The sequence below is a fragment of the Thunnus maccoyii genome, chromosome 12 (assembly GCF_910596095.1).
Source record: "Thunnus maccoyii chromosome 12, fThuMac1.1, whole genome shotgun sequence".
In the NCBI taxonomy this organism is placed as follows: Eukaryota; Metazoa; Chordata; class Actinopteri; order Scombriformes; family Scombridae; genus Thunnus; species Thunnus maccoyii.
Genome location: NC_056544.1, coordinates 17458069 through 17483388, shown reverse-complemented (window position 1 = coordinate 17483388; position 25320 = coordinate 17458069). Strand labels below are relative to the sequence as shown.

At 38.1% G+C, this 25320-nt stretch overlaps 2 protein-coding genes across 2 annotated transcripts; both read left to right on the top strand.

Moving 5' to 3' along the window:
* Positions 1–8972: 8972 nt before the first annotated feature.
* On the top strand, positions 8973–21208 carry prkacbb (protein kinase, cAMP-dependent, catalytic, beta b). Its single transcript, XM_042429371.1, has 10 exons — positions 8973–9318; positions 13340–13401; positions 15560–15688; positions 15949–16047; positions 16141–16223; positions 16371–16497; positions 16591–16686; positions 17545–17667; positions 17832–17996; positions 19659–21208. The coding sequence occupies exons 1-10, from the start codon at positions 9273–9275 to the stop codon at positions 19782–19784; spliced, it is 1056 nt and encodes a 351-aa protein (XP_042285305.1). The 5' UTR covers positions 8973–9272; the 3' UTR covers positions 19785–21208.
* A 1383-nt stretch (positions 21209–22591) lies between these two features.
* exosc4 (exosome component 4) lies at positions 22592–24979 on the top strand. The gene is made up of 3 exons (XM_042429640.1): positions 22592–22838; positions 24179–24385; positions 24481–24979. The coding sequence occupies exons 1-3, from the start codon at positions 22668–22670 to the stop codon at positions 24838–24840; spliced, it is 738 nt and encodes a 245-aa protein (XP_042285574.1). The 5' UTR covers positions 22592–22667; the 3' UTR covers positions 24841–24979.
* The last annotated feature ends 341 nt before the right edge of the window (positions 24980–25320 follow it).

The following is a 25320-nucleotide window of genomic DNA, read 5'->3' as shown; positions in this document are numbered from 1 at the left end:
AAACCAAAATGGGACTAAGACATGTTCTGCATACTTAAGCTCATGTTTCCTCTTTTTTTCTCTGGATTTTCTGTCTCAAGTTGTTTTAAACATCTTAATAAAGAAATAAACGTCTTGTTAATTTCAAAATCAGATTATGGGCCTTTGCAACAGGTCATTTGAGCCTGTTGTCCGGGGTCCAAAGAACATATTCAACAAAAATACACCCATCAGCCACAACATTAAAACCACTGAGAGGTGAAGTGAATAACATTGATTATCTCATTACAATGGCACCTGTGAAGGGGTGGGATATATTAGGCAGCAAGTGAACAGTCAGTTCTTGAAGTTGATGTGTTGGAAGCAGGAAAAAGGGCAAGCGTAAGGATCTCAGCAACTTTGACAATGGCCAAATTGTGATGGCTAGATGACTGGGTCAGAGCATCTCCAAAACGACAGGTCTTGTGGGGTGTTCCCAGTATGCAATAGTAAATACCTACCAAAAGTGGTGCAAGGAAGGACAACCGGTGAACCGGCGATAGGGTCATGGATGCCCAAGGCTCATTGATATGTGTGGAGAGCGAATGCTAGCCCGTCTGGTTCGAATCCACAGAAGAGCTACTGTAGCACAAATTGCTGAAAAAGTTAATGCTGGCTATGATAGACAGGTCTCAAAACATACAGTGCATTGCAGCTTGCTGCATAGCTGCAGAATGGTCAGAGTGCCTGTGCTGATCCCTGTCCACCACCCAAAGCACCTACAATGGGCACGTGAGCATCAGAACTGGACCATAGAGCAAGATGGAAGAAGGTGGCCTAGTTTTATTAATCACGTTTTCTTTTATATGATGTGGATGGCCGGGTGAGTGTGCATCGTCTACCTGGGGAAGATATGGTGCCAGGATGCACTATGGGAAGAAGGCAAATGTTCTGCTGGGAAACTTTGGGTCCCGGCATTCAAGTGGATGTTACTTTGACACGTACCTCGACATTGTGAACAAAGTATACCCCTTCATGCCAACAGTATTCCCTGATGGCAGTTGCTTCTCTCAGCAGAATAATGCGCCCTGCCACATTGCAAAAATTGTTCAGAAATGGTTCGATGAACATGACAAAGAGTTCAAGGTGTTGCCTTGGCCTCCAAGTTCCCAAGATCTCAATCTGATCAGGCATCTGTGGGATGTGTTGGAAAAACAAGTCTGATCCATGGAGGCCCACCTTGCAACTTACAGGACTTAAAGGATCTGCTGCTAACGTCTTGGTGCCAGATACCAGAGGACACCATCAGAGGTCTTGTGGAGTCCATGCCTCGATAGGCCAGAACTGTTTTGGCGGCACGAGGGGAACCTACACAATATTAGGCAGGTGGTTTTAATGTTGTGGCTGATCAGTGTAAATTCACTGGGAGAGCTGTCATGCGTGTTGACACACACTTGGAAAACCTTCTGCAGTTTGCACATGATTTGTATCACCTGCATGTCATTAAACCATGAGCATTTGCGAGCGGTGTGAGCTACAACAAAGACAAGACCTACATCACACTGAAATATCTGATCGGTCTGCAGCTGAGGACAATAGAACACAGTCTTCAGCGCTGTTTTTTTAATCTTAATTACATAAACAAATGCATGATTAAAAGTTGTTCTGAAGCTCTACGCCAGCTGTTTGAGGCAGGCTGACACAAATGTCCCATTGTGCTCATCTGGAGTGAATTAGGCTGAAGGAGGGAGGGGGACCTAGAGGCTTTGATATACAGAGGAGGAAATGGGTAATGTCCTGGAACCACATGCAACATCCTAATAGTAGCTGGTGACTGATAAGGAGGAGATAACCAGATCATCTATGTCTGTCTGCAACCTGTAACCTCTTCTTTCGCTCTTTAACTATATCACAGCCTTGAAATGGTGTACATATTAACACATTAAGGCATTCAGATTGATCACTTTGCTGTTTTTCTTTTTCAATCTGCAACACTTTTGCCAATAATCACTCAAAGACTACTTTATTCACATAGTGCCAACTCCAACATACATGCTCCACTAACCAAAAACATAAAAAAAGACACATTTTTAAGCAGAATGAGTCAAATAATTGTACTCTCCAGGTCTCAGTAATGTTAAAATGATAGAGGTACTCTTGCATTTGCAATGTTGTTGGTTTGAATCCCAGAAAGAGGAAGGAAATTTAGGGATCCAGTGACAACCAGGAGCTGGAGAGCTGCAAATATCACACACCCCACTCCCTATAAATTCAGTTGACGTGCTGTGGAGGAAGGCACTCAAGCTTCAACCACTGGAGTGGAGTTGGTCAGCAGCCAAGAGAGGAAATCTGTGGTTGTACTAAGGCAGCTCCTGTGTGAATGTGTAGCAGGGTGTGTCTGAAATACAGCCCAATATTTCAATTGCCTGGACAAATAAAGGCTTAAAATAGTGGTTAAGATATAACATGTTTTACACTAACCATCTTTGTAAACAAGTGAGCCTAGATGTTTATTTGGAGCAAAAAATATTTTCATCATAATTATCATTTGTGTCTTTAAACGTGGATGAATGTGTCAGGCTGAAATAATGCAGCACACTCTATAGTTAGAGCTCTAAATAGACCAAATCTGAAAACAGGGAAGATATGGCTTTTCATTCATTCATTTAAGGGCATAAATCATTCCCTTTGAAGTGCAGCCAAGCCTGTTTGCAAAGGAACATAAGAAAGCCAATATGGAGAGCAGCTGGTCAGTTGGGATGAACATGACATGCTGTTTGTTTGAGAGAAAGAAAGGAGAAATGAGGAGATAAAAGAGTGAAAACAGATGAGCATCACATTCAATATCCAAAATATCTCCTCACCGGCTTGCACGCATTTTCTATGAGAAACAAAATGAAACGCTGTACTTCATTTGTTGAGTAAAAAATTCTTCGAGGACTATAGACGAACAATGTGGTTCTTGACATACCACAGCTCTAACAGGACACACTGGGAAATCACATTTTGGTCACAAAAAGTGCAAAAGTTTGCAGCCCTGTTTGCAGAATTACATCAGCCAAATGCAATTTAATTAAAACTACTGAACAGAATGACGCTGACCACAATGAACTTAAATCAACAAATTAAATTAAGTCCCTGTGACTGAGGTCAAGGCCAAAACATCACTGCTCACAGAACTTGCACAGGTTTTCACGACAGGTTGTGCAATGGAGATCTGCTGCTCTCTTGTGTAGTAAAGTATAATTGCAGCACAACTGAACTGACTCTGCAGTGACATTAGACTTCCACTACAACATTTTATATCACACTGTACATTATGTATCTGACAGGAAAAGTGCCATTCAACAGTTGCACTAACTGTAAAACGATGATTTGCCTAAATGTTCTATTGTGAATATAAACAGGTAAATTACACACCATGTAAATTAATTCAAACATAGCCTATATTTTCTGAAGCTGTTAATAGTTTAATTGTCAGTAATAGACAGAGTAGTAGCAGAGGTGTTAGGAATAAAAATATACATTTATATTTTTGGTGAAAATATTTTAAAAACTAGCTATCAACTTGTTTTGTAGGGTGAAATGTTAAAACCTAAGATTAAATGGCTAAAACAACTACAAATTGTCCCAATACAAAGGCGGAGAATTCACACATTATCTTATTGCAGTTATCACCACACAACTGGTCACCACAGAGGAGATCAGGCTATGCACTGTGCCTGCAATCAAACAGGAAACACCACTCATCACACGGCTTATCAAAATATGGCAGCTGGCTGAGTGTGTCAGTGAGAGAGGGAACCTCCCATCCCACATGTTGATGATAATTAGACGCATGATATCTGCACAGGGCTGAGCAGTGAGTTCTGACCTCCCAACCACCCCAGCTATAGTGTACATTACCCTGCGCCTACTGAACGCTTAGGCTTATCCCTGGTTATCCAGTCATTTCTAAACTCGCTAACACCACCGGGCTAATAGGACATCTGACTACCCTCGTTTGAAACAGAGTCAGTAAGCTAAACAGCAGAGGTGAAGTGAAGTATTCAGATTTCCCTCTTAAATGTACTGGAGTAGAAGTATAAATTGCTATTCTGCCACCAACACAGTTTCGGTTGCATATTCTGTTGCTATAGCAACCGTTACTGGTACAGTTCAATGGCAGGTGCAGTTTAGCTAAATAAGAGATAATTCCCAACAAGGTGTCCATTGTCAGGAAATAATGCATGATGGAGAGGCCAGAATGGTTGCCTCTACGGAGTTCTGGAGGAAATTCCAATATTGATACATTGATCGATATTCTTTGTATGAACATATATGTATATGTATATATAGTTACTTTCATTCTGCTTTCTGTTGATATCCCCATCTTTTTCTTCTCTCCTTCTGCAGTTCATGCAGTCCTGTCATTTCCTATCCATCGGTATCCCACTGCTCACCTGGCCTCCAAACTTTCTGTGTCATGCACAATGAACTCACAGGAAGTGAGTGCGTGCAGATAGACAGGTAGGTAGGTTGACAGACAGGTAGTCCGTCCAATCATTTCATTCGGGCTGAATGAAATGATTGGATGGACTTATTACAGGCCCGCGCCAGCCACAGATACTGAATTTTTTTATTTTTTATTGTCACAGCATTTGATTTATTGATTGCTGTTGGGATGTACAGAGAATTTCAACAAATATGACAAAAAATGCCTCTAAAATACATTACCTACCCTAGCTTTAAACACAAAAAACACTGAAAAAGACTGTACAGCTGTGCCTAGTGGGCTTATTGTGGTTGCTACAGTAATTAGTCAGAATATTACAATTTAGAGTGCTGCAGGGCCCAATTAATACATCATTTTGACCGTGTGCTGTTATGTTTTGACTACAATCAGTTAAATGTGGTCTAATTTTGTGAAATGGAGTGTTGGCCGGTGGAAGAGATTGAGACGGTGTTGACAAATGAACTGGTGTCCTCCAAACATTGAGGCACATTTTACTGTTCCTTTAATCCAATTAAAATGTTGGTCATGTGCTCAAAGAAATCATTTTAATTATAAATAACTTTATGAGGTTTTCCCTTACATTCCAAATGCAATCGGTCAGCACATCGAAACCTCAGCTAGTCTGTTTTGAAAAGGTGTACGTGAGAGCTCATTCTTGACCAAACAGTATTTTGACATCCTCAGTATGCTTTCATGACCACGAGGCTACTTGGGCTGTTTCTGAATTACAACTTGTTACATCTTGTAATAATTTATCTACTTGTAACCTGTATGTGTTCTTTTTTTTAAAAAATGCATTGAACATACCAGCAAAAATGTTTTCAAAATAGTCTCTGCTCACCGCTGCATTTCCACCAGAACATGACAAGAATGAAACAAGACATGCTGTTTACTGTGATGTTGCACTCATCTCAAGCAAGTTTTACTTTGAAAATTGACCTTGAGAGCTGCTTGAGAGGTGTGAAAAACAGCATGAATAAATAAAAAAAAGCCTGTTTTTGAAATGTTTGTAAATTTTTTTTAACTTAAATCCAAATACACACGTTATTTTTAGCCTCTTAAACTCTCTGTACATTCTGTCAGTATCCAAACTGCTGAAACCAGCAATGGGAAGTTAAGCAGTGATCATTTTGATCATTGATTAATTATTTAAGTCATTTATAGAAATATTCTCTGCTTGTAAAATGTGATACATTGTATTTTTTTTACATATCACTTTGATTTTTTAACTGTTGGTCAGACAAAACATTTATAAACACCCCTTTGGGCTTCGAGAATTGGTGATGGGCTTTGAAAAAATATTATTGAGTTATTTTATACACTCAATAATCAGTTAAATAAAAAAGTAATCAATAGACTAATAAGTAATAAAAAATAAACCATAAGTTGCAGCCTTAATGCCAAGCAAAAGCTAAACAATTAAAAAGAGGTATAAGACACTCAAATTGGCCTGCTGTTGGCTTCAGGAAATGATAATAGTAGGAATGACATATTGGCTCAGGAAACAACAGTTGGATCAGTTGGCAAACTGAAACTGTAATAAATAAAGCAGAAGACAAATTAAAGATGGAAAATTAAATGAAGACACATCAAAATCCATGTAAATTCTGTTCACTTTTTAAGTCATTTCAAAAAATCAATTAAGAAACATAGTTATTCATCATATGAAGAGTAACAAACATATTAGGCTACTATTAGTGATCATTGTTATTTAAATTCAAATTCATCAGTCATTTGCAAACTTGTTTTTTATGTTTTGGATTCATTAATTGTAATTATTGACTAAATACATCTGTAATCTAATTTTATATTATTTAATTATGCTGTCTGCCTCATGCTCTGGAGGCCTCCAGCTGTTCAAATTGCTGTGCTGCTGCCTGACTGAACTGTTCATCCTGTGGTGTTGCTACTATATCAAAGAAAAACAATGGTGACATATCAGCAACATATTTGGGGGGTAAATTATGTGCATTTTTCTCCAACGTCCTGCCATCTTGTCCCAAATCGACCTCTGAACATCAACACATCAGCGTGATACATTAGTGCGTTGAATGTCATATTGCTTCTAGAGTAATAACTCAACATGTTCAATAAATATTTAATTCCATTACTTATTTATATTCTTCTTTTTTCTTTTCTTGTTTCCTTTTGTGCTTTCTTCCCCTTTTTTCCACATTAAAATAGACACTTTTCTTACATTAAATATTCCAGCTGTTGTTGCATTATTAACATAGTATTGTCACAACACATCCTCATAGCAGAACAACAGAGTAGGTCTATTTCCAATGATTCCCAAAACAACCTATAAGAGTGTTTTCACCGCCCCCTAAAGGAAAGATGGAGACCAGAAGAACGACCCACAGGACCGTTTTATGTTTTAACGATGTTTTATGGTGTGTCAACGCTCTCAATTAATCTCTCTTAGCCTATTTATGTGTTGAGTTTGTGAGTTGTGATTAAAGAATTACAAATACTACATGACATAATGCGTGTTTTTTGTTGTTTCCAGTATTAGAAAGTAACCAAGTACATTTAACAACTACTACTGTACTTTACTTGAGTATTTCAGTTCTCTACAACTGTGTACTCCTACTTCACTACATTTCAGAGTGAAATATTCTACTTTTTACTCCACTACATTTGTTTTACACAACTGAAGTTATTAGTTACTTTGTAGATTTAATTAGTTTTACACATACAACATATTATAAACTTATAAATAGAATATATTGCTATAGATAAGACTAGCCCGCACTTTTTTATTAGGTGATAAAAATCAGTTTATTGCATCTATAATAATAATCCAACGTGATCTATAATAATAAAACACTTTGCAATGAGCGATTTTGCATAATTCATGTTTTTACTTTTGATACTTTAAATACATTTTGATGATGATACTTTTACTTGAGTAACATTTTGAAACCAGGACTTGTACTAGTGGTGGAGTATTTACATTGTGTTATTACCACTTTTACTTTAATTAGGTACTTTTTTTCACGACTGTTGGGATGTAGTAACACATTTTTGATGCAGCTCTGTCTAAATATTTGTATTTCAAGTCCTTCAAACATGCCTGATGCAAAGTCTTCATATATATAAATACATAAACTTAAAATACTGTCATGCACAAGAAGTCAAAGCAATCAGCAGCCAATAAAAAGCTTAAACTGGATCAATTTTCCAGTAAGGCTTAAAAATGTAAAGTTTGCTAAATACTAAAATGTTAGGTCATATGGCTACTATTTATTAGTCTCATTAACTACATTTACTCAAGTACTGCAGCCTACTCAAGTACAATTTTGACTTACTACTTGAGTGTTTCCGTTTTATTCTACTTTATAATTCTACTTTTCAGACTTTTTACTCCACTACATTTTACAGATATAGTTACTAAAGTTAGTTTGCAAATGAAGATTTCACCTACAAAACATGTCAGTAGTAGATCAAAATAGATCAATACATTTTGCTGATAATAAACATACTTGTTTAGACCTCTGATTCCGGCCTAATATTTCATTTTGTCTAGGGGTTTATTTTTTTATTTTATGATGAAGTTCTACCTAAATATTGTCTATTTTTCAAATTCAAGTCAAATCCCTTCATGTTTGTCACTTAAATACATAAACCTGAAATGCACAAAAAGTCAAAGTACAGCCAATAAAAAGTGATAGGATCTAAGTTTCTGCGCTATGAACACTATTTAAGTTGCTGCTGTGTCCATTCACAGCTAGATTTCGTATACATTAGAAATCAAACAAAGACATTTCTCAAGTTATATTTAGCCTGTATAAAGCCAGGCAAGCGAATGCTGCTCAAATGTCATCCCATATCTGTGAATGCAATCATGATGCTCCAAAAACGCGGAAACAAGTCGTGCTCTGTATCTTGACATCTCTGGCCAATCCAAATGCTAAACTAAATGAATGCAGCTGAGTGAGGGTGTGAGTCACCTGTCACTTCCTGCCACAACAAAAGAGACAACCAGTAGGACAAAGACATATAGACAGATAGACATTTATAAATATACCTGTACTTATCATCTTCTACTTAAAGCTACCATCTCCTTTTGGTTTTTTTAATGTTGTTATTTATAGACTAATGGCTGTCTTGTATCACTACTATTAACATCTCTTTATTTTATTATCCCCACTAACGTATTTATTTTATTATTAGTTTTATTACCAGTGGATTAACACTTGCATTATTTGTCTTTGTCTTGCATAGTTAAAGTCACATTGAAATTGCACCAATTCTAACTTGATTACTTAAATTACTTACATATATGTTATTCTATTATTATTATTATCTATCTATGTTATTCTATGAACTTATATTGTTATTCACATTGTTGTTTTTCATAATTGTGCTTGGGCAACACATGTCAAATGTCATGTCAGTGAAGTCTGTTGAAGTGAATGAGTGAGAGAGTGAGGGAGGGAGGAAGGGAGGAAGGGAGGGAGGGGGGAGAGGAGAGGAGAGGGGAGGGAAGGGGAGGAGAGGGGAGGAGAAGGGGGGAGAGGCAGCTCAGTCAGAACAGAAGTGACCGCTAGCTTCATGTCAACCATACAGACATTACTGAACTAGCAGGAGCGGAAACCTTTCAGAGGGGAAGAAGGAGAGGGAGAGATAGAGGGAGAGCGAGGGGGGCTGTCGGAAGGGATCCTGGACTGTTATTTTTGTCACGTTTGAACCGACTAAACATTTAAATCGATTTTTTTTTACCTATTTTGAGGAGCTCGGGAATATCAGCTGTAGGAAGGTTAGCTAGCCACCGCCATCTCTTCTCCGTCGGAGCGACCGCCGTGTCTTCCACACCATGGGGAACGCTGCCACCGCCAAGAAGGGCAACGAGCTGGAGAGCGGTGAGTCCGGGCTGTTGTTTGGACCTTGACGCTTGTTTTATGATGTATTTAGTCGTTTTGACACTCACCAAGCCTCCACGGAATCGCTAGCTAGCCTCTTATAACACTGAAACTGTCCTAACTGGCAGCTACAGTTAACGTAAAGCAAGGGAAGGGCCGTCGTCATCCCCCTCGCACGTTTATCCCACCAAAAACACTTGTAGTTTGTCGATATATTATCACGCAGGGGTGTGTTCGTGTGATTTTTTTTTTCTTTTTGCACACGAAATTATGTCAATGTATAGCTGAGTTAGCTAGCAGCAAGAAGACCCCGTGGATGTTGTGGTTATCTTGGCTGCAAGGGGGGTGGGGAAGGGGACCATAACAGCCTATTAAAACCTATTACAGAGCCGTGAAAGCGATGCCTATCGATAAATTGCCCGTATTGATAAGTTGACACGTTAAAAGGCTGGTTGCATGCCATCTGGATCACAAGAAGGGTCGAGCTTGATGACCAGCTAGCCTGCTAACTTTAGCTATGAGGAGGGAGGGGGGGTGGGTGGGGGGGATTAGCCCTCAGAAGGCCCCTGTCATTTCATTGCCTCTTGATGGTGGTAGCTGTTCAAGGCCTACAGACACACACACAGTGTTAGTGTATAGTGTTAGTGTGCAGAAATGCGAGGTTAATGGCTAAAAAATCTTCCAGGCAAGCATCACCCCTTCATCTTTCCTGTGAGTAACAGTCAGGATGTAGTGCTTATGTTTGGCTGCAACTAGCTGTTCCAGAGAGAAACTTTGCAGTGATGATCTTAAATCTGCAGCAATAAACCACAAACCCATGAGTAATTGTTATAAATAGCCAATAAATTTTACTTGAAGGCAGTGTGGGACTGTTTCTGCCCCAGGCTTTGCTGCCACATTTTATTCTCGGCTACATAAACAAAGCTTTCCCTTCTGTACAGCACCGTGACCAAATATGGTGAAGAAATGACGAATGCCCTCTTTCCATTCATAAAACTGCAACCTACTACTGTCTTCCAGGCATATGCGCACACGCACACACACACACACAAACACACTTGAATTGTGTCACCTGTATTTATTTAGAGGCCTTTTCTAATCTTGCTGTGGTAAAGGTCCATCAAGCCTCACTTGTCATTGACTGGAGCAGCTTGTCATCAGACCTTCGTCAGAGGATAAGGGGTATTACAAGCTTTGAAAGGTTTGACGTAACTCGGCCTAGACCAGTGTTACTGTGCTCGTATACTTTGATGTGTCCAGCCGGTCATCACTGAACATCCCATGCGATAAATCATAAATATTTCCCTATGCCTGGTTGTAAACATGAAGGCTGTAGGTGTTTGTTTTTCGCAGAATTGATTGCATTTGATGGCCTAAAATCAGTCACTTGCTGAATGCACTGAAATGCAAAACTACTTTCATGCATTTTTATTCTCTTAAAATCATGCTGAGAACCCTCCATGTTCAGTTGCGCACTTTAGTTTGTTTAAAGTAGTGTCATTTTATGATGCAGTGAATACGTTCCTCTGAGATTTATTGACCTGTTGAGAGAGACCAGGCAGGCACAGTGAACAGTGCCAACCAGAGACACTCACAGAGACAGATGATCAGATCAGCAATAGTTCCCATACTGCCAAGTGTTTCTTTTGAGTGTAACTATGATCCCTAGATCCTGGGCCGTGGCTAACTGTTAAACCTGTTTAAGCTGACACTGTACCCTGAGCTGCAGATTTGTCTAGAGTGTAGCTGCTCTGACAAGATAACCTGGTTACCTACAGTGCTGTATATACACTAGAGTAGCTGTGTTTACTGTATATAGCTGCCATTACTGTAGCTGGAACACTTGGAACAACACCAGCACAAGTCACACTTGCACAGGGAGATTAAACAGTTGCTATCAGGACGCCTATTTTATTTCACTGTGCCCATGTATTATGTTTCACACTCTAGTGTAACAGGACATAACTCAACCATGTTATGCTTGTCTGGATTTTGACATTGCTCTCAGGAAGTGTTGGCCGACTGAGCTGGCTTTGGACCATTTAACTTTTCTTAAAGGTACAAAATGTTGGAAAGACATTTGTGCCAACAAGTAGACTAGATATTTTTCCGCTGTTAAAGATTCTATGATTGGATGGAGAATATTTAGTCAGCATTAAAGTAATGTTCTTGAGCTGCAACTGGTGATTTTTTTTCATTATTAAAGAATTAGCACTTTATTTACTCAATTAATCATTTAGACTATGAAATGTCAGAAAACAGGAAGAAATGCCTATCACATTTTACTCAAGGCCAAGGTGACGTCTACATGTTTATTATTTTGTTCAACCAAAAGTTCAAAACCCACAGATGTTCAGTTTACTATCACAAAAGAGAAAGAAAATCAGCAGATCCTAACAATTTAGAAGCTGGAACAAGGAAATTCTTGGTATTTTTTTTTTATTGAAATAAGACTTGAACAGTTAATTGATTCCCAAAAGGTTGCAGATTGTTTTACTGTCAATTTACCTATCAGTTAATTTACTAATTGTTTCAGTCCTGTTTTGTTCAATGCATTTATCGTGAGGGCAGCAAAGATTGTTTTCATTATGTATTTATCTGCTAATTACTATTGATTAATAGATTATCTATAAAATGTCAGAATATAATGAGAAATGCCTGAAACAATTTCAAAAATTGCAAGGTGAGGTTTTGTTTCGTCCACGCCCAAAGATACTTAGTTTACTATCATGTAAGACAAAGATAAGCAGCTAATTCTCACAAATGAGAAATTTTTGAGGACTTGCTTGGAAATCTTTGGTATTTTTGCTTGAAAAATTACTCCCCACCCCACCAATTAATCGATTATCAACATATTTGACAATTAACTTTCTGCCAGTTGGATAAGTAATTAAACAAATTGCTTCAGCTCTATTTATCATGATTTCAAACCTATTTTGGGGAGAAAAGTTTTCAGTCTAAGGTGCAGGAAATAAAACTTACTCTTACTCATATTGAGAAAGTTTTATGTGTTTGTAGAGAACAGCAGCTTTTGAATGTTTTTTTTGTCCTCTAGTATTATCGTTTCAATCTGACCTCACATGCTCCACTGAATCTCTGCTACATGGTATTTTGGTACACCTGTTCTTCCAATAACTCAGTAGACAGTCAGTCTCCGTTTAAATTCCTCAGGTGAATGTCAACTCTGTTTTCATTCCTGTTGCTTTATTCACGACATATGCTTCATGTTTGTTGATGTGTTATACTTGTTGTTATGTACATGAACTCTATATTTCTCTCTGTCTTCTCTTCCGTATCATCCCATCCGTGTGGGTGATTGTTCCTGCAAAACCTTGGTGATCAATAGAGACTTTTGGTATGCTCATTCCTCCAAAAGATGACTAGAATGGCAATTGGCATTGGTCTCACTGTGGAAACTTGCTAGATGTGCTTGCTTTTTATTGTGTGCTTTGATAATAAATCAGTGTTTTTATTATCCACATTCTCTCAATCTGGATATCTGCTGTCTGCTGTGTTTCCCATACATTGGTTTGTCTTTGCTTACCATTTTTATGCTGTGTTTATTAGCCTTCCCTCAAACTCTATCAAGTGATGCACAAGATACTCAGAGAAACCTGCCCTGTAATTTCTGAGTGTTGTGTCCCACCTCCCCTTTGAATAAGGCTAAATAACAGAAAAGAAAACCAGACTGAGTCTCTTGGCATGCATCACTAGTCTGCCTGTCTTGGATGTTGTTGTCTTGTGTTTGCGTTTTGTCTTATCTTTAGAACAATGTGTGCTATATTTTTGATATCCCATCTAATTTATATCCAGATGAGAGTTGACTTTGCCCGTGTTCTTCTCCATTAATTTACAATTTAATTTCCATTTTCCCTCCTTTTCCCCTCTGGTAATAAAGCATTTGGTCTTTTTGACTAAAAACCCAAATGTGATTTTTTTTTTTTTTGCAAATAATACAAGTTGTGTTGCCAAATAAGTGTATGCTAACTATCTGTGTGCACTCTTTTTTTTTTGTTTTTAGTGAAAGAGTTTCTAGCCAAAGCCAAAGAAGATTTCTTACGGAAATGGGAATGCCCACCACAGGTCAGAGTGAAGAAAAGATTTGTAACGCTTTATTTTACAAGTCTCTTAATTTTGAGTGACACTTTTTAGGACATTTTTAAAGGAAAGGTGGTCAAGTCAAATTTATTATATAGCACAAAATCACAACAAAAGTTATCTCATGACACTTTTCAGTGTTTCCCCCAGGTTGACTGCCTTTGAGTGGCGGGGGGTAGGGAGAGACACACAGTTCTCCGTTCTCCGTTTAGGAGCAGCTGTGATTGACACTAAAATGATAATAGCTGGTCCACCTTAAAGGTCAGTCCACCTTATGTGAGCTTTGTGAGGTTAGGCTAACCGTTGTTGCTAATTTTGGGGCTCACCCCCTTCCAGCAGTTGAGGAAACAACAGACGAGACGTTTCTTTGTGTTTGGAAGCTGCAGCGTTTATTAACTGACACACTGTAGCTTGTACTGTACATTTACTGCCAGACGGACAACTTATTTAACTGCTAACCTTTTCCTCTGCTCCATTCACATTCACCGTCACTTTTCTGCCACTCACACTTGCTCAACCACACACTCTCTACACTCACACATTACGCACTGCCCTATTCCTTAAAGGAGCTATGCAACCAAAAGTTTCCCAGGCAACAACGCAGGCTGTTTCACATTTCAGAATAGCATTGCACAGAGGCTCCCAAACCAAATGATTATTGATTTCCGAATGAATGGATATTTGACGTTCTTGTTGGCCTGGCGACCTGCCAGGCCTGTACAATCATAGGGCAAACACTGCTTTTCATATAGAGCAGGTCAAGACCGTACGCTTTAATTTACAGAGACCCAACATTCCCCCATGAGCAAGCACTTGGTGAAGGCGGCAAGGAAAAACTCCCTTTTAATGAAAAGAAACCTCAAGCAGAACTGGGCTCTAGGTGGACAGCCATCTGCTTTGGCCATCCACGGAAGCCCGCGATGCGCAACCAGGTGGTCTGCAACCACAATCCATAGAAACCTGCAAGATGAGAAAGCACAAAAACTCTGGGGAAGAAGCCAAATTAGTAACATGCATTAATGGGACATTAATGACATGACATGGAGAAGAGGAGAGAGGAGCTCAGTGCATCATGGGAAGTCCCCCGGCAGTCTAGGCCTATAGCAGCATAACTAGGGGCTGGTCCGAGGCAAGCCTGGCTGGCCCTAACTATAAGATTCATCAAAAAGGAAAGTTTTAAACCTTCTCTTAAATGTAGAGAGGGTGTTTGCCTCCCAGACTGAAACTGGAAGATGGTTCCACAGGAGAGGAGCCTGATAGTTGAGTGGTATTAGGTGGTATTTACGTGGTGTAATTTGGTACAAATTATATGAAAAAACTGAAAAAAAAAAAGTTAAGTGGGTTTATTTGGTAAGTGCCCACTCCATTATATTTGGTTTGTTAATTTGCAAAAATTTCTTTATAAATTAGATTATTGATTATTCTTAAACTGACAGAAAATATTTAGTTTTTAGTGTGTGTCAAACTACATATTAGCCTATTAGATTGTTTCTTAAAAACATAATAATAATAATAATAATAATAATAATAATAATAATATAATAGGCGCATTTCTTCTTTACTACCAGATTAAATAACCTTTTCAAAGAAATGTCCTTGGAATTAACAGAACTTTACACAGAAACTATTTTAGGAAATTGTTGAAAGAATGTCGTGGAAATTAATAGGAAAGTAAGGATCTGTAGAATGAAGTGCTACAAAATTGTTGATATTCGCTGCCTTGTTACAGAGTCTTAAGAAACAAACTAATATATTGTTTGAAACAGAAAACTACACACTATGTAGTAAGTATATTTTTTTCAGTCTGTTAAAGAATTGTTGAGAATCTAAGTAAGAGTTTTTGCAAAATTATAAACTACATATGAATAAAAAAAGAAAAACTACACCATTTACTACAACATTTTTTTCCATTTCCTTATAATTTCCTTATAATTTGTACCAAATTGCACCAAAATGTTTTGCAATGTCGTGGAAATTAACTGTCACATACCTGCAAACTGCATAGAAAATTTCCAGGAAATTAGTATGAAATTAAGGGACCTGTAAAATAAAGCGTTACCAAAAGCTCAAAGTTGAAAAGTTCAAGTTAACATTTAAGGTAGCTGCATATTCAGAGTAGGCTAACATGCTGTTATTTCCACAGAGCACAACGTGCCTAGATGACTTTGACAGATTAAAGACCCTGGGTACCGGCTCATTTGGAAGAGTCATGCTGGTGAAACACAAAGGAACAGAGCAATACTATGCCATGAAAATACTGGATAAGCAGAAGGTCAGTAGACTTGTTTTTTAAATTCAGCAGCACGTATTGTATCAGGCCTAAATAATAGAGTTAATATGTGCAGCGACAATAAAAGTTTGCTGCAACTTTATACATCTAACAAATACTTATCTCCCTAAAAACTTGTTCCGTTGCAGGGTTAAATATCTAAGTAACCAGCTTCCTTTCAGCGCCTGCTATCTCTGTAGCTAGAGCTAGTGAGATTTGCACGACAAGGTCATCTTATCTTTCTTTTTTTTTTTATCTGTCAGGTGGTGAAACTCAAGCAAATAGAACACACATTAAATGAGAAGAGGATATTACAGGCTGTGAGCTTCCCATTTCTCGTCAAACTTGAGTATGCGTTTAAGGTATGATATATATTTTTTTAATTTAGTAATTGAAATTCCTTTATTAGGTTATTAGCAAGGTATGAGTGTCTTTTTACTGTTTGTTTTTTTTAGGACAACTCCAATTTGTACATGGTGATGGAGTATGTTCCCGGAGGAGAGATGTTCTCACACCTAAGACGAATTGGAAGGTTCAGGTATTATACTATACCTCTCATCAGCTTATCAAAGATCAAATACAGTGATGTGTTTTTACAAGTGAATCCATCCTTAGTTTATTCTTTTCTGTTTTGATATATCTTGTTTTACAACTGTGAACACACTTCCCTCCTCCTCCTCTCCAGTGAACCACATGCACGGTTTTACGCCGCCCAGATAGTGCTGACATTTGAGTACCTCCATTCACTAGATCTCATATACAGAGATCTGAAACCTGAGAACCTTCTCATTGACCACCACGGCTACATTCAGGTGAACGAGATGCAGCTAATAAATACATAATGCCGCTGTGTTTTGTCTGTCCACACTTTGCCGATGTTTAATATTTATACTCTTGATTCTTAGGTGACAGACTTTGGATTTGCAAAGCGGGTAAAAGGCAGGACCTGGACGTTGTGTGGGACACCGGAGTACCTGGCGCCAGAAATCATTCTCAGCAAAGTACGGAGCTCTGAATAAGCGGATTGGTTGTTATTACTACTATACAAATGTCATAATGTCCATGATGTGCTGAAATGAAACTTCCAAACTAAAAGAGTTTTCTTTTTGTATTGTTCTTTGCATAACTGGAAGCACATTGTTGTTTGGTTGTGTAATTTCCTTACTCCAATAGATAACTGGTTAAACATTGACACTTTTAACCATTTCCAGTGCAGCTACAAGGGAGTTTTAGTGACAATAAAAAGTAAAAGTCAGGTTGTTTTACAGACTTAACTACATTCACAGCTGAACACTCATACAGGTAGAAATCCATTCTAATAATCCTCCAACAATTATCAGCCGCAGTGGACCATAAAGATAATGCAGCAAGAAGACATGATGCGTTTTTTGTGTAGGGGCTACAAATTTAACTTTTTATCAACTGGAAAAACTCATGTTATGCTATGGTAACAGCTGTCTCTACTGGCATGTAAAACCTGCAGCTGTACCTCAGAAAATATACACAAAGTAAAGGTAGAAAAGTAGGCATAGCATGAAAAATATCACAACTTCATAAGTATACACTTATTTCACAATAATTCCCTTTTAGGAAATGGGTTGTAGGCAGGTTTGTTCTGGATTTTCATACTGAACATCTAATATTACTGTTGGTGAACAAACTCTCCCACTTAATGTTGGAGGTATTTGGAAGTTCCCTCTCAAATAAAAGAAAACTTAACAAGGGAGTTTTACATCAGAAGCAAAGAGAAGTCCTGAGTATAAATATCTATCAAAATCAAGCATGACTTTTGAGTTTTATGAGTAGTAGAAGCATTTTTGTCTTCTTAGTCATTACTGTCTATAACTTGACTCTTTTAGGGCTATAACAAAGCTGTGGATTGGTGGGCCCTCGGAGTCCTTATCTACGAAATGGCAGCTGGCTACCCTCCATTCTTTGCAGATCAACCCATTCAGATCTATGAGAAGATCGTGTCTGGGAAGGTAAGACAGTGTTTGTTTTCGATCTTACCACATGAAAGAAGAGATGTCATTTTATCTGAAATTCTTACTTGTAGTTTTAGAATAAGTTAGGTAGTTTTCTTGGTGTGCAAGTAAAAAAAAACCCAACTATTTGAAAGAAATTCTTACAACTTTGATCTTTCTAGGTACGATTCCCCTCCCACTTCAGCTCTGACTTGAAAGACCTGTTGAGAAACCTGCTGCAGGTGGATCTGACCAAACGTTACGGCAACCTGAAGAACGGAGTCAATGACATCAAGGGTCACAAATGGTTTGCCACAACAGACTGGATCGCAATCTACGAGAGAAAGGCAAGACACCGTACACGTTTAGTAGTGACACCAAACACTGTAACCCCCTGGAAAAAAAAAACAACAAGTTAATTACATATTGATTTGTTGATATTGATTCTCTGCTAGTAAAATGTCCTGATATGATGCTGCAACTATGTTGTTTGATACTATTTTGTAGAAATTTATCTGAGGAGTGTCCATCAATTCTGTTTCATGCTGTGTGATGATCATTATTTGCAGCATTTTTTTACTTGTGTGTTAACAATGATTTCACAACAAGAGCAGTTAATTGCACTTGGAAACCACCCAGCTCCACTGCCAGCAGTGAGGTATCAGTGCCACATGGTATTTTGCAAGGATGACAATGATAATGGAGTTCTTCGATTAATCAAAGTAGATATTTAGCTCTTATCGATCTGTTGACAGTGTTCTACCAAGGTTACTGTACTATCATACCTCACTTTAATGAATTGTAGCCGGACACTTTCTTTTCTAAATCTGAGCCAGCTTGCTTTATATGCATATTTCAGCACCATATTCATGCTCTTATATTTAATTTTCCCTCAATGCTTTCTAATAACTGCTGGTTACAGGGGAAATGGTCGTTGGATTCTGTGATTTAGAAGCAATATAAAAAGCAGAAGTGAAAGTTAGATTTCATGCAAAAATGAGGAAGTCTGTTGTGTTTTTGTCCATTTACAGATTTTATTCTGTGGACAAAAAAATCATTTGTTTGCTTGTGTAGTGCTGCTGTATGAAAATGCTAGAATGTAGTATTATGGTTATGAGTTGTTGCAATGTGTTTTCACCCTTTATTTGCATCTCTTGTTAATATATTTTTCTTAATAAATGAGGGCTTAAAAAAGGATACAAATTCAACATATGCGTGGATAAAGTGCTAATATTAATATTATGTTATAATATAAATTATGTTTAATAGAATAGAATAGCTTTAAAAATACACACTTGTCCTGAATTTTGCAAAGTTAAGGACTTTTCAAGTCTGTAAAATATGGCATTAGTCTACACACAACACTCGTGCAGACTAATGCCATGTCTTTCTGTATCTCTCTTCCTTTATTGTCTTTTCTTTGACAGCCAAACACTCTAAATGTTTAGTAAATACGTAGTTGAGGGAGGTGGACAGACAACTTTGAAGAAATAGTACACCAAAGGCTTACATGTGTGTCATGTCAAGCCTCGGTAGAAAAGACTATGTTTCATTGAAAACATGGAAAATGTAAGGCAGCATGCACACAGAAATGACCTTTATTGACAGGAGACAGAGCTTAAGCCAAGAAAAGTCTCAAGAACTTGAAGGCTCAGTAAATGGTGTATTGTAGCGTTTGACATATGCTGTTTCTTACTTTCACACTCTGCCAGTCAGGTTTTAAACCACATAAAAATCATCAATCACAAAATATAATCAAGGAATGCTGTAGGTTGAAGTGAATGTGGGAATATTTTATTAGAAATTATACACAAAGAGTGGAACTTTACCAACAGTGTGGCTAAAAAGCAGGTAAAAACAATGTTCTCTTTGTAAGACAGCCTGCTCCTCCTCAGAGAAATAACAGCTGTCATTTCCTCAGTCATGGATGTTCCTCTGACTGGCAGCGTCAGACATAAATATACTGTAAATTCTGCCTATTTAAACATGCATTGCTCTTGTTCTTGCAGGTGGAAGCCCCATTCATACCAAAGTGCAGAGGCCCGGGGGACACTAGCAACTTCGACGACTACGAGGAGGAGGAGATCCGCGTTTCTTTAACGGAAAAATGCGCAAAGGAGTTTGCAGAGTTTTAGGACGCCAGAACATGGATATATCAGGGAAATAAGGGGATCTTTGCACTCTTCTAAAGACTTTGGATGGAGCAGAGACCATCGTTTTTCAGATCTACTACATAGTCCCTTCATTCCACAAGGCTGAATGAGGTTGCCATGATCCTTGGGTGCCGATAACCTCTCACTGTCACGTACACCTGCGTATTAAAGCAGACACACCACTTTTTTCTTTTTCTTTTACTTTGTTTTTTTTTTTTTTTTTTTTTACCTACCCACCATTTTTTTTTTTACTTTGAAGCAGTTAGTCTTGGATGTTGTAATCCCCTTTTAAAATGTGACATTTTACAATTTATGAGGAAAAACTGAGACAATGGCCAATAATAGTCCACACATTGTAACTGACATGTCTGTGGCAGTTGACACACAGTTGTGTGGGTTGTAGGGTATTCCCTCTAGTTGTCAGCGGTGTATATTTAACAGTCTGTTACAGGTCCACGTTACATTGGCTATTGTAAAGTTTTGGCCAGCTTTCAGAGGTAGTATTTGTCCTATGTGCATATCTGTCAATTTTGTAAGACATTTGAACACTTTTGAGTGTTTAAAGCATGACCAAATAGAAAACATTGGGTGACACAAGAAGAAAGGTTCTTTCCTTTCTTTGCTTTTGCCTTAGAGAGCCAAGTCCTTCAAAGCCCCCCCCCCCCCCCCCCACAAAAGCATCCATTCACTGTCTTCTTGGTATTCTGACCCAGGCACAGCAAGCCATCGCTGAAAATGACAAACCTTGTTACATTAGTAAAATGCAAATCAAGTTGTTTGTTTGATCCTTTTGGATCTGTTAGTTACATGTAAAATTTGTCATTTGGTATCTTACTATTTTTTGTCGCCGTGTCTAACATTATAGTCATATTGTCCCTAGATTTCAGGTCTTCCCATAAAGACCATTTGTTACAAGTCTGTGGAACAATGTGACTTCAGTAAATGGAAGAGAGTGACATTAAATCCTTTTTAGGATTTTTATTGAATATAATGTAAAGGTGAGAGGGTCAGTGTGAATAGTGTTGCGGCTCTGTGCCTCAACATTGTTAGTGAAACCTTAAATAAAGTACAGAGTTTATCATGTATTAAATCAAAGATGTTTTAAATCTTAAGAAACACAAAACTGCAATCTACCATATTTTCCCTGTTGCCAGCCCCGACCAGAATTACTTTGTTTCATTCTTGTCAAAGAATGTAGATTGCGACTTATAGGTATGCATATTTGAAAGCTTGATTTCAAGGTACAGTTTTCCTCACAATACACTGGCTAAAATAAAGACTGCTCCTTTGTATCACATGTAACCCTGTTATTGTTAAGCTCATTACATTATACGTATATGCATTGTTTCATATATGTTTTTATTTATACACATTAGAGATGCTAATAAATTTTATTTTTAAAAGTGTTGAAGTTGTGTAACTCGCCTTGCATTGTGAGATTGATTACTGTGCCGTTCAGTGCACTCCCAGTTAGTTCAAGTAGTTCATGTCTTGTTTTGACACATATATAATATGTCACCAAGTCTGAACGACATACTTTTCCAGCAATGTTGATGAATGTGAGAAGGATGCATCTTTAACTTCACTGTAGGGGTAATAAAGGTTGTTGACAGATTTCCAAAAATAAGGATTTTATTACATTCCCTGAAAGTCAGCAAAATGATAGTGTATGCCTACTTTTTCACTTCCATCACCATGAGTATCAAAGTCATGTGACAGTGCATAGTTCTGTAATTTTGTACCGAAACGGAAGGAAGACTAATCTTACACAGTCAAAACATGAACAGTTATTACATGGGGGTTTTTGGGTCCCACTTGGAGGTACTCAGTAGTTTGTGAGACAGTGTTTTGCAAGTTTTATTTATGCAGTGACTTTCTTTTTTACATCTTTATGAACAAAACCAATGTATGTAATATATATATAACAGTTAACAAAAATTAAGTTTCTACAATAACAAACATTTTTAACCAGTTTTACAATGATGTTTCCAATTTATTTATTGGAGAACAGAAACATAAATTAATATCCCTGTCTTTAAATCTCTGAAAAAAGTGAGTTGAATCTGTGAAAGCACTGTGTTGAATATCTGCAAAGCAAGTCTCAAACCTTTGAAGACACTGATTTGTAACATAGGGAACATTGCACTGCAAACATTGTAAGAGTGAAGCAATTATTTCAGACATTCAAATCTTAAATGTTTGAATCCTGTTTTTCGGGTTTTACAACCACAGTTTATACTTTCAAAACCAACTTTCAGCCTTTCAAATCTTAGTTTTAGTGTTTCAAATCCTGACAGTTATCTCACCTCATAAGAAACCAAATGAACAAATGCATTCAAATTATATTATTAGTCAACAAGTAAATTATATGAGTCCAACAAGAGTTCAATAAATAATCTGTTTCAGCTAAAAAACGATGGAGACTTATCAGATAACTTGTTACACTGAATGATTACCATATTTTATGTACTTTGGCTGCACAGTATTTGAATGCTCGTGAAATATGGAACACAAACAACGACATAAGTATGAATAAATAAATAAATGTAGAAATACAGAAATAGCCTAAATATAATATTATTTATGGAAATGTAGAAAATAAATTCAAGGCAATTTAATTATGTCCTTTTTTGTTACCAAATGTACGTATTTATTTATTTATTCATTCAATCATGTCATTTTTTGTGCTCCATAGAGAAGGTACAACAACGGCAAACTTGATCTGCAGCTACGAAAAGCTAAACTTCTTATTTGTGGCCCTTTTGTTTGCCGTAGCTCTTCCGGAGAAAGGGTGTATGGGTAATGTAGTACAGCGACAGACACGTGGGGTCGTTGCGTTGCTGTTCATTCGAAGTTTGCGGAAACATGGCGGGCCTGGAGCTGCTGTCTGACCAGGGATACCGTGTAGATGGAAGAAAAGCCACCGAGCTGCGGAAGGTTCAGGCCCGCATGGGAGTGTTTGCTCAGGCCGATGGATCTGCGTATTTAGAGCAGGGAAACACCAAAGCGCTGGCTGTCGTGTACGGTCCGCATGAAGTAAGTAAAGTAGCACTGAGCCAACAGCTATAACGTTACCCCAAGACTGGTAATAAACATTATTAATTATCTGGTGCAGCAAGCATTTATAACTGCTGTAAAACAGTACTGTTTTAATCTGCACCTGGACGATACATACTGTGTGTTATAACAGATATTGATTATTCGCATCATTACTCATTCTAACAAACTAGGGATGAAATGCAAATTAGGATGTAACCATAATCCTATGTGAGTGTTTTAGTCAAGAAAACTTGAATACTGGATTAAAGTACTAGTTCACAATTTTTCTAGTCTGTCTTAAAACAATTGTCAGGTGCTTTGAAATTACCGTAATCATTCCTCCTGTTTATACTGGTCATTAGAGGATCCACTGACCTCCTTCTCCACAAACTCAACAGTCCCCCTTCTGTGCAAATATGTATTTAAAAGTTCATCTGAAGCTTTATGAAGTAGATATCTAGTCAACGTTAGTCTTTTTAGTGCCAAAGTCCCTCCTTTTGTTACTTTTCTTCCACCGCAGCTCAACAGGGAAACATTGTCCGAGGAAACAGAGAGGGGATCTGATGCTAAAAAGACTGTAAATGTGGCAGACATCCACTTGATATGACTTACTCAGACCCCACCTAGTCTCCTTGAGATCAGAATCTCCTTTTCAAGAGAGACCTGTCTACAAGAATGAAGATATACAGTTTAAGCATAGACAGACAGACGCACAGATAATTCACAGACATACAGGCATGTGGCACATTAAAGGAAAAAACCTGAATGCTTGACCCCTACAGTGAATGGATCAGGTGGCTCTGTTATGCTGTGGGAGGCATTTTGCTGGCATGGTTTGGGTCCACTTGTCCCCTTAGAGGGAAGGGTCCCTGCAAATCAATACAAAGTTGTTCTGAGTGATCACATTTATCCTATGATGAAACATTTCTATCCTGATGGGACTGGTCTCTTCCAGGATGAAGCTGTTCTGGCGGCACATGGTGGCCCAACACCTTACTAAGACACTTAATGTTGGTTTTTCTTTAATTTGTCACCCATCTGTACATTAAACATTATTTTCACATTAAGAAAAAGAACAGTGCATAAATTCTTAAAATATGTGTCATCAAGAAATGTTTTGGAAGTTGCTCATTGTCCTCCCCTTTGTACTATTCATACAAGTTAGCAGTCTCAACTATCTATAATGATTTTCTATTTTGGCATTATGCAATTTTATGTTTTCCTGATCCAAATTGATTGCCTAGGGATAGAGGGTGTATAGATTGTAAATCCCCATCAAGGCAAATCTGTGATATCGGGCTACATAAATTAAATTGACTCGTCTTTGTCACCCCTAGATGCGAGGCTCACGTAGTCGGACTCTTCACGATCGGGCCGTTATCAACTGTCAGTACAGTATGGCCACATTTAGCACGGCGGAGAGGAAGAGGAGACCACACGGGGACCGCAAGTCCACTGAGATGAGCCTCCATCTCAAGCAGACGTTCGAAGCTGCTGTGATGACCCAGCTCTACCCACGCTCTCAAATAGACATCTATGTCAAGGTTAATGTCGACATTTTGGGAAAAATATGAATAACAGGAATTGATTTTTTTTTTGTCTTTTATTAAAGTGTAGGGAAACTTTCTCTCCTAAACAGATTCTTCAGTCAGATGGAGGGAACTACAGCGTGTGTGTGAATGCTGCCACTCTGGCGGTGATTGATGCCGGCATCCCCATGCGGGACTACGTGTGCGCCTGTACAGTTGGGTTTGTGGACGAGACGCCCCTCGCAGATCTTTGCTACGCTGAGGAGGGGGGAGGAGTGAGCTCTCTGGCTTTAGCGCTGCTGCCCCGCGGCGGGCAGATCGCTCTGCTGCAGATGGACGCCAGACTGCATCAGGATCACCTGGAGACTCTGATTGAGGCCGCCATGACGGCTTGTAAAGGTGTGAGCAAGGTGCTGGATGAGGTGGTGCGGCAACACCTCCAGGAAGTCTCAGTGCTCACTGGAGAGTGATGTTGGACAGAGGGGTGAACATCTGGACTGTGTTTTTGGGTGCAGCCTGAATGTTTTTTTATGTATGCATGGTAATTACTGTATACTTTTGTACATTATGGTATATATGTGAGAAGCAACAATAAATATGTGAACTCTGCCTCATTTGTATTTTACTTGTTTATCTATGAATGGCTGCATTTATTTAAGTAGTTAAATGCACACTACGTAAAATAAATGCAAACAAAAGGGTAGATGTGAAAAAAACAAAACAAAACGTAAGACTGAAACTTACTTTCACTTACATTTTTTATTTTATTTTGATTGACAGCTCTTTAAATGTGCTAAACAACACTAGACTACAACTGAAGATATTCATGTTTTAGGTGTTAAATGTACATCAGCCTAGTTTGAAAACAGCAATAAAACAGGGATGCATATACATTTTATAAATATACATTTTAGAAACGAAATGCTGACTTGAAATCTATAACTCAAAAG

Bases quoted from the DNA above. Each gene is read 5' to 3' on its own strand.
- prkacbb (XM_042429371.1), top strand. From the start codon at position 9,273: ATGGGGAACGCTGCCACCGCCAAGAAGGGCAACGAGCTGGAGAGCG. The intron at 13,402-15,559 runs GTCAGAGTGAAG...TTATTTCCACAG, and splicing joins AATGGGAATGCCCACCACAG to AGCACAACGTGCCTAGATGA. The intron at 16,048-16,140 runs GTATGATATATA...TGTTTTTTTTAG, and splicing joins AACTTGAGTATGCGTTTAAG to GACAACTCCAATTTGTACAT.
- exosc4 (XM_042429640.1), top strand. From the start codon at position 22,668: ATGGCGGGCCTGGAGCTGCTGTCTGACCAGGGATACCGTGTAGATGGA. The intron at 22,839-24,178 runs GTAAGTAAAGTA...TGTCACCCCTAG, and splicing joins TCGTGTACGGTCCGCATGAA to ATGCGAGGCTCACGTAGTCG. The intron at 24,386-24,480 runs GTTAATGTCGAC...TCTCCTAAACAG, and splicing joins AAATAGACATCTATGTCAAG to ATTCTTCAGTCAGATGGAGG.